The sequence below is a fragment of the Oncorhynchus mykiss genome, chromosome 18 (assembly GCF_057628025.1).
Source record: "Oncorhynchus mykiss isolate SJ-2025 chromosome 18, ASM5762802v1, whole genome shotgun sequence".
NCBI lineage: Eukaryota > Metazoa > Chordata > Actinopteri > Salmoniformes > Salmonidae > Oncorhynchus > Oncorhynchus mykiss.
The window spans coordinates 50,962,847-50,971,785 of record NC_143039.1 but is presented as its reverse complement, the minus strand read 5'-3'; the positions used below and the strand labels follow the sequence as shown (position 1 = coordinate 50,971,785).

General features: G+C 42.1%; 1 protein-coding gene across 1 annotated transcript in view; it reads left to right on the top strand.

Annotated features, from left to right (window-relative positions):
* The first annotated feature begins 59 nt into the window (after positions 1-59).
* Positions 60-8,939, top strand: part of LOC110496330 (teashirt homolog 1) — a 31,776-nt gene continuing 22,896 nt past the window's right edge. Inside the window, exon 1 of the mRNA XM_021572155.3 lies at positions 60-1,414. Within this exon, the coding sequence (XP_021427830.2) occupies positions 1,375-1,414 (40 nt within the window). The 5' untranslated portion in view covers positions 60-1,374. The remainder of the gene's footprint in view (positions 1,415-8,939) is intronic.

Here is an 8,939-nt window from a genome sequence, read left to right as displayed (position 1 = left end):
TCAAGATACTGAAGCTTTGCAATGTAATATATGGTCTAAAAAGTTCATGAAAGAATGAATTTCAGAAGAGAATTGAATATCAGAACAGATACAGAATATCCCGTCAGTGTTATTTTCTGTGTTTTTGTGTTGATCATTTCTCTCCATTTTGCAGTCCATGTAACATGAGGACAGTAGCATAAGACATGCAGTACGTGTAGCCTCATACACTCAAAACGAATTTGGTGAAACCAACTATCATAATGCATGGACGTGGAGAGTATTTTTTTCCAGAGCATTGCATTGGACATGGGGTGTTTTATTATCATGTTATAGAAAAGAACAGAGAGAAAACAACAGAACAATTAAAAAGATTGACAGGTGGGCTCTGACTGTCAGAGTGACGCTTCCAGAGGGGTGGAGTAACAGAGAGGCAGGAAAGGCAACTCGATGTGTCTGTCTATCAGTTGAGCCTGTCTGATCAGTCGCGCATCCCCGGTACATATTTCTCACTGCGGAGACGAGACTCCAGCTTCACTATGTGGAGTTTAAAAAAATAAGCAATAAATCCACATTCGTATCGGTTCATGGAGTAGCTGTTGGCGTTTCGTTTGTTTATGAAAAGTCTTTGGAGCGGTAATACATCAACTGTCCACATGAAAGCCGAAAGGGCATCGTTTTTGTGAGCTTCGTCGGAATAGGCTATCCGAGCCTAGCTGTGGGTGTTTAGTTTGCGCGAGGAGACGGAGAGTAGCCTATTGGCGGCATAGCCATTTGATCTGTAATGCGGTGGTGATATGACTGACACGGACTGATTGACATAACCCTCTAATGCCAATCTCCTTCTATCCCATGTTGTGTCTACTTGCAGAGATTGAACCACGGAACAGCACCTGTGCGGAAATACAGTTTGGAACGTTCTCCATCGCCGTGGAAGTTTGATACATTGAAAGACTTTTACTTTCAACGCGAAAATCTGTTATAAAGTATCGTTCCCGGGGTTGGAATCCTTGTTTTTTAATGGAAGCTCCGCGGACTGAATAAGCTTTTGGCGGCTGTCCATGTTCTCCACTGCTAGACTGAAACCTAAAACAGAGGTCTTATAAAAACTGTTTTCAACTCAACATTTCCAGAGAAACATCATTTTGTTGAGAGACAGGCTATTTGTTTCTTCACATTTGACAAACATTCGCTGAAATATGTTTTTTTTTTTTTTAAATAATACTTTCACTGACGTTTAGACTTCCTTTGCCAGTCAAAAGAACGGGAATCTAAATTTCTATTCCGATTCTATTGAAGAGAAGGACAAAACTACGTTATTTTGTTTGGTTTCCTCTTGGGTCGTCTTTTATTTTGGTCTCTGCATGAAAGTCAAGCGGAAAGTCTACCAGCAGCATGCCGAGGAGAAAGCAGCAAGCGCCAAGGCGGTCCGTAGGTAAGTACAACTCTGAAGTCTATTTCCCCAATTCCCTCCCATAAAATACTCTCAAGGACGCATTTTCCTATCCTTATTTCAAATAGCCCTAAGTAGACACACATTCGAAACATAAATGTAGCTTACTATGTTATACATATTTAGCTACACTCAAAAGGAGATGAACATATATTTTTTGGTCCAGAAAAGTATTTAAGCCTAATTCGAATACTTTCCTCTTTTTTTGTCACGGGTTCATATTCACATATAGGTTGTCAAAACCCATAGGCCTATTGAAGTTTTACACACATATAATATACCTAATGCAATTGGACGTGTGTTTGATCTAGTAGCATATCTTCGGCTTTAAGTACCCATGAAAAACTAGTCGCTGGCGCGTAGTTTAAGTCTCTGCGTTACACTCGGGGATTGCCATCCTTGATTTGATGCCTGATTGATCGTCTGTCATGCGACTACCTTTGATCTATTCATTCCTGTTAAGCGACAGTAAATCATTCACTGTGGAAACACGCATGCGCTTGACAGCTTGAGCCACTCAATGGACAACTTTTTCCCCTGTCGAGGAGCAGGAGAAAAGACAAATTGAAAGAAAAGTTCCCAAGCGGGGTAAATACTTTGCGATTAATGACCATGGGGGGAGGGACAAGGGATGAAGCGGAGGGAGGGTGCTGGGGCGTGTCAAGATCAGAAAGTAACACTCAAATATTCTTAAGAGTACCTACAGTACGTCGACAATATCCTCCTCAAAGAAGCAACTTTAACTTTCCCCCAGACTTACTAGGCTACTCTTTACCAATGCAATGCTATACTCAACCCACAATAGAAAGAGCTTTTTTCAGAGTAGCCTAGATTCTATTCTAGGATATAGACTATGCAGTATGCACACTTTTCCCCCGCTTTGATAGTGCGTTTTTTTCCTTCTATTTTTGGGGAGGTGCACAAAAATGTATTTGACACACATACGAGTTTTCATGAAGTATCATGAAAGATGACCAGAGTTGAGCCTGTCATTTTGGAGACGTTTTTTTCTTTGTCTCTTATAACATGGAATGATTGACAAGGATTTCCACCAATCACCTAATGAGAAATCTGCCTTTGAAGTTCAGGCATTAACGACTGCTGCTGAACAAAACAGTTCTAGAATATTAAACAGACTTTGGAAATGTGAAGTTAAGCAGGTTGGGAAGGAGTTACTTTGAACTCTGTGGGGTTGTGAATTCAGCTTGAATGCAGAAATTTAAATGTGAGGATATTCTGGTATAAATAGGTGATATGGATAAACTAGTGAAAAAATGGTTACGAATGAAAAGGGCGCCATGGAAGGGGTTTTGTCTCTAAGCATGTAGGCTACAGTCAACTCCTAATAAATACAATGGCTTGAGACTGTTGTGAATGCATGTACATTATTTGGGACCAGTAAACTGCAATGCACTTCAACATAGTATGCATATATCTAATGTGTACACTTAAAGGGGACTTTATTGTGTGCTTTAGCCTAGTTTTACCATGCACTGAAATGTACAAAATGCTGCTGAATTATCTGACCCAGCAGCTTGTGCACTCAACCAAGCCATCAGCTCCATGCTCGACTCCCATCCAGCTTTTGAATATTGATTTAATTGTCTGATTTGTGACGGGAACATACATCACTGGCAGTAATGGTCAATCAAAACTTGGCAGGCATCGTCTTTCCATTATTTCCAGTGTGTGACACATGGTGGTCTCCATCAAAACACTGTGACAATAACTAGTTTGTTTGAGTGTGTGTGACAGAGAGACTTCTTCATTACTGAAAAAACCACCACTACCCCACACTTACACACACAACCCAAATCATGTATTGAAAGTTAAATACAAATCTTGACTTAAACACACACTGCAGTCAGGAAAATAAGAATGTGAAAACAACTAGCTTTGTTTTGCTGAAAAGCGATTGAATATCACTGTTTTAAAATGGAGGTCCATGCTTTAGTGGTGGATTCTAGCCCCTTGGATGCCGCTGTACCTTGTGTCTAGTATGGCCAGTAACTATACATAATCTCCCCTCCATTTGTAACAACATGGCTGCATCTGTTCGTTTTGGCAGTTCCGTTCAATGCGCTGCAATCCGGGCAGCATCGACTTTTGCTGCAGTCATTTGTTGACGTTTGATCTCCGGAGGGTGCGTCGTTTTCATTTTGGGTGTGTTTTATCACTCTTATTTGGAGTGACCTGCAAGTCCAGGGTAGGCTTACTGTACTTTGATACATTTTCAAGCCAGAGATAAAAAAAATCGGTAGCGAGTGTCATTTTATATAATAGTTTCTGAACAAATGGGTCCAGAGAAGCTTTGTTATTTTCATACTAGAGCGTATGGGTGACATAACCTGTCACCTGCAAATGCTTCTTAAATATGTTGTACCACAAGAGTGCAGAATGCCAATATTCTCTCCAAGGGGGTTATGAAATTGAGGCCTTGTCTTGCAGTACTAATACCCTTTGTCACTTATTGTAATAAGTGTTGATTTCAGGACAATTTTCTTCTAAACCTCTACACTGTAAAATGTCACGGTAAGACCTACCCAGGAAAAACTCCATAATATTCAGATACTTAATCATCACCTCAATGACACCAAAACAAGAAACGGCGACCAATAAAAACACACCTTTTCTGTGACGTCGATCTATGCCTCCTTTTCTCCCCAACCAAACCCTGCCTGCTACATGAAAAGGAGTCTCAGTCTCTTAATTATCACCCGAACGAGGGAGGGAGGGAAAAATAAGTCAAGCCTCCTCCCTTCGTACGACGACAAGCGGGCGGCAGCTAGTGGCATCGTTAGCACGACTCCATAATTATCTGGGATGCTGACGGATCTAGCGACAGGGCCCCGCCGATTAATGCTGACAAATTCAGCAAGGTGTCAAGTTCTGCAGCTGGCTTGATGTAATCAAGTTGATATTAGCCCATGTCCCCACACACAAGGCACATTTGCTAACACACACACACACACACACACACACACACACACACACACACACACACACACACACACACACCTCCAGTTGCAGTATCAACTAAATTATTTCGAAGGGGTTTCGGGTGGGGGGCTTGCAGCTAGGTGACAAAAGGACTATCTGGCTAATCAAGTTGAAGTCGCCGAGGCAAAGGAACACTGCTAGATAATGGCTGATCTAAGCCGAGTTTCCATGAGTTTTGTACAGGTGTCCTATAACAGGGTTATAAGATGTGCTGGTTTAGGCATCAGTACATTGGATATGTTGTATTGCATATTGTCCTGCATCACGCTGCTTGTTCCATTACGAACAGAGATTGTGTTGCGTACTGTTGGGGTTTCTCTTCCTGTGTTTTCAGGCTAAACGTTTTGGTAGCACTGCAGCTTGTCAGACTTTGCAGGTTGTCAGGTCTCTTAAACTAAGCTGTAGTACAGTATGTGTGAGTCTGTGCGTGTCTGTGTGTAGCAGCCACTGTCTCTTTACCCTAGCTATATTCGGGGATATGCAAAGTGTCATTAACAGTCGACATTGACTCTAGTAGTCGATAGTCATGTTTGCCCCCCTATTTCTCAACGCAAATAGTTTCAATTTGCATGTAGGGTCAGTAGGCCTATAGGAAATCAGAGTTACACACACATATATATACACCCACCCCTCCACACACATACTCCCGTTCCTCATCTACGTGGAGGTTAAGTGACAAATGAAGATCGATGACTGCTCTTATGGAAAAGAAAGGGTGTTGAAAATATGCCTGGATTAAAAGAGCGCCGAGAGAGTGGCGGTGTGAAGGCGTCCGCCTCAGGAGCAGCGCCGCCGAGGTAAAACTATCCCTGGGTTTAACAAGCTTTTTCTCACTCACTCACTCACTCACTCACTCACTCACTCACTCACTCACATATATATATCTTTCCACAACCTCCACACCTACAACAATGAAGAACTTGCTACAATCCTGCAGTTTAGTCTTCCAGTACGTGTATGGGAAACCATAGTATCCAAGGAGAACGGAGCAGCTGTATTTCCTCTTCATCTCCCCCTCCCTCGGTGTGGCTTGACATCTCATCTGTCCACTCGTTTCTATCAGCGTGAGACGGAGGCGGAGAGCGAGACGATAAAATAAAAAGAAGAAAGAAAGAGCGAGTCATGACCTGGAGAGGGAGAGAGAGTGGAAGTCCAGAGTACACTCTCTTGAGGTCAATGTGTACACTGGGGAGTCCCTGTCTGAACGGGTTCCATCTAAGCCCACGCTCTGTGTGTGTGTTTTGGAGGAAGTTGTGTGTTATTGTTACAAAGCAATGTGTATGTTATTTTTTTCCCCCCGCCTTTCTAATGTTTCCTTTGACCTTAGAGGATAGGGGTCATTTGTAGGCTTATACTCCAGTCGTCTCTGAGCTTATGTCAAGGCTTCTGTGTGTGATTGAGAATGTGGACGTGTGTCAGAGTCGTCCGGGTGTTAACTGATAAGTGCCAGACACATGGGATTTTTGTGGCGGGTGTATGATGTTAGGCAGTCCTTTGTCAATTAGCTAAAGCAACTGGATTTCGCTGTGTACTGACACAGTATGACCTCTCTTCATTTTTCTTTTGTTTTAACAAACTGTTAGTTTTATGAGGAAAAGATTGATAGGACTGTGAAGAGCCTGTTTAGTGCATGTGGCACAAGGCCAATATTATATTTTATATTTTGGACAGTGACTTTCAGCCAATACATTTAAGCAAATAGTATTTGTGACCATATTTAGCATCATATTTAGCAGATTATATTTAATCTGAATGACCAATTAAAAATAAACTAAATGCATCTCTCTGATGTCCGACTTTGTAACTGCCTTTCAGAAAAAAAATCTACATTCTGGAACCTTGTGTAGCTCCTCCCCAACTTCCTGTTTCCTACTTCCTGTCTGAGTCTATCTGTACTGAACCAAACTAAATCATACAAATAAAAAGCATCTTTATTATTTCTTTGTTTATTTCCATAACAGAAGCTTTGAACACTAATGTGGTAGAGTGCATTTAACGGTGAGTGGAGGGAAGAAAGAAAAAAATGTAGGAAGAAAGAAAAAGGGGGGGTGGGGGCTGCGAGGAAAAGGTATTAAAAGTGACAGATGAACAGGAGTGGGGAGAAATTCTCCCCCAGCAGCTGTGACTGCTGCCATTACCCTGACAGGTGTCAATTAAGAATTACTGCCAAGGCCCCCAGTCATTTCTACTACACCCACCCCCCCAACCCAGCTGTGTTTGTGTGTGTGTGAGAGAGAGAAATAACACTTTACCCTTGTCGCTGTGTTAACATGTGGTCGCAGTCCCCCCATTGAAAATGAGCCGTTGGGCGGCAGCTAGCTGCGCTAATCGATAACCAGTGTATTAGCAATTATTTTGCCCATTGATTTACGAGGGACAGTAACTCCCCACGCAGTGTTATTAGCCTTTAATTAGATGTCTGCACTACACACACACACACACACACACACACTTGCACACTGCCCTGTTGCCAGGTGGATATATGTTGGACGCACACACACACACATACTGTCCTACAGCTTGTTGCTAGGTGGATATATAGTTCCTTAGAGGCAGCAGGGTTTAGAACAATCACTCTCTATCATATCAAAGGCACTACATTTGATGCTGAGGAGCCTTAAGACCCTTGGGCAAGCTGAGGGAGGGGGCAGAATGAAATACAGGTCCATTTCAGATAGTAGTTTCATTGTGTGCACTTGTACTCTGGATGGAGGCTTTTGGTAGGGTAGCGTGTATTAACGACTACTTAACGGTGGCAACATTGTTCCATATTAGCTAGTGGAATCATGCTAACATAGAATCAAGTCACCTGTCACGAACAGCCAATTGACACTTGACAATTTTCATGACATCGGCATCAGTTTCCTCATGCTTAGAGCACGCAAATACTAAGGATGGATGGGTGTTGGAGTTTAGTGCTCCAAGTAAATTGTGCGAGGACATTCTTCGGATTCATTTGACGTCTGCGTTGATCAAATATCAGATTCTCTTCCTATCACTCAGAGGACATTGCTGTGTCAGCAAGGTTAATTTTATCCCATACCCAGATTAAATCTATCCCTCGAATAAAAAGCATTCTCAATTGAGAATCTCCATTTAAAATGGCTTTTAGTCCCGAAGACCAATCCCAAAATACTTTGAGTGCATTTCTGTTAGCCAGCCCCAGTGAAAATAGTATGTTGAACCCCTAATCAGTGGCTTGTTACACAGACTTCAGTCTATAAGGCTTTCCAGACACAACAGGAGCATCAATAAGCCATACGCATCTGTGACTGAACTGCCATACTTGGAGAAACATCTACTAACAACAACACATTTAACTGAAAAGTAATATGTGCCACTTTACAAGACGTTGTTGTATCATCTTGTAAAAGTTTAATTTGAAATGTGTCAAGCCCTTGTTTTGTTTTCCCTAACTTACTTGTAGGGTTAGAGTCGAGATTTTTACATTGCGATGCTACTCGTCTTTTTGTCCCTTCATTCAGGATACAGGGCACTCCAAGTGGGCTGTCATGTGCCTTTTACTGAGGAGTGGCTTCCGTCTGGCCACTCTACCATAAAGGCCTGATTGGTGGAGTGTTGCAGAGATGGTTGTCCTTCAGGAAGGTTCTCCCATCTCCAGAGGAACTATAGAGCTCTGTCAGAATGACCATGGGGTGGCAGGGTAGCCTAGTGGTTAGAGCGTTGGACTAGTAACCAACAAATATGTCGTTCTGCCCCTGAACAGGCAGTTAACCCACTGTTCCTAGGCCGTCATTGAAAATAAGAATTTGTTCTTAACTGACTTGCCTAGTTCAATAAAGGTAAAATAAAATATAGTGCCTTCGGAAAGTATTCAGATGGCTTGACTTTTTCCACATTTTGTTACGTTACAGCCTTATTCTAAAATGGATTAAATAAAAATACTCAGCAATCTACACACAATACTCCACAATGACAAAGCAAAAACAGGTTTTTAGATCTTTTTGCAAATTTGTTAAATAAAAAACTGAAATATCTTATTTACACAAGTATTGAGACCCTTTGCTATGAGATTCGAAATTGAGCTCAGGTGCATCCTGTTTTTACTGCATCCTGTTTCTACAACTTGATTGGAATCTACCTGTGGTAAATTTAATTGATTGTACTTTATTTGGAAAGGCCACACTGGTCTATATTAGGTCTCACAGTTGACAGTGCATGTCAGAGCAAAAGCCAAGCCATGAATTCGAAGGACTTGTCCATAGAGCTCATAGCTATGATTGTGTTGAAGCACAGATCTGGGGAAGGGTACCAAAAAAATTGCTGCCGCATTGAAAGTCCCCCAAAACACAGTGGCCTACATTTTTAAATGGAAGACGTTTGGAACCACCAAGACTCTTCCTATACCTGGCCTCTCGGCCAAACTGAACAATCGGAGGAGAAGGGCCTTGGTCAGGGAGGTGACCAAGAGCGCAATGGTCAATCTGACAGAGCTTTAGAGTTCCTCTGGAGATGGGAGAAACTTCCTGAAGGACAACCATCTCTG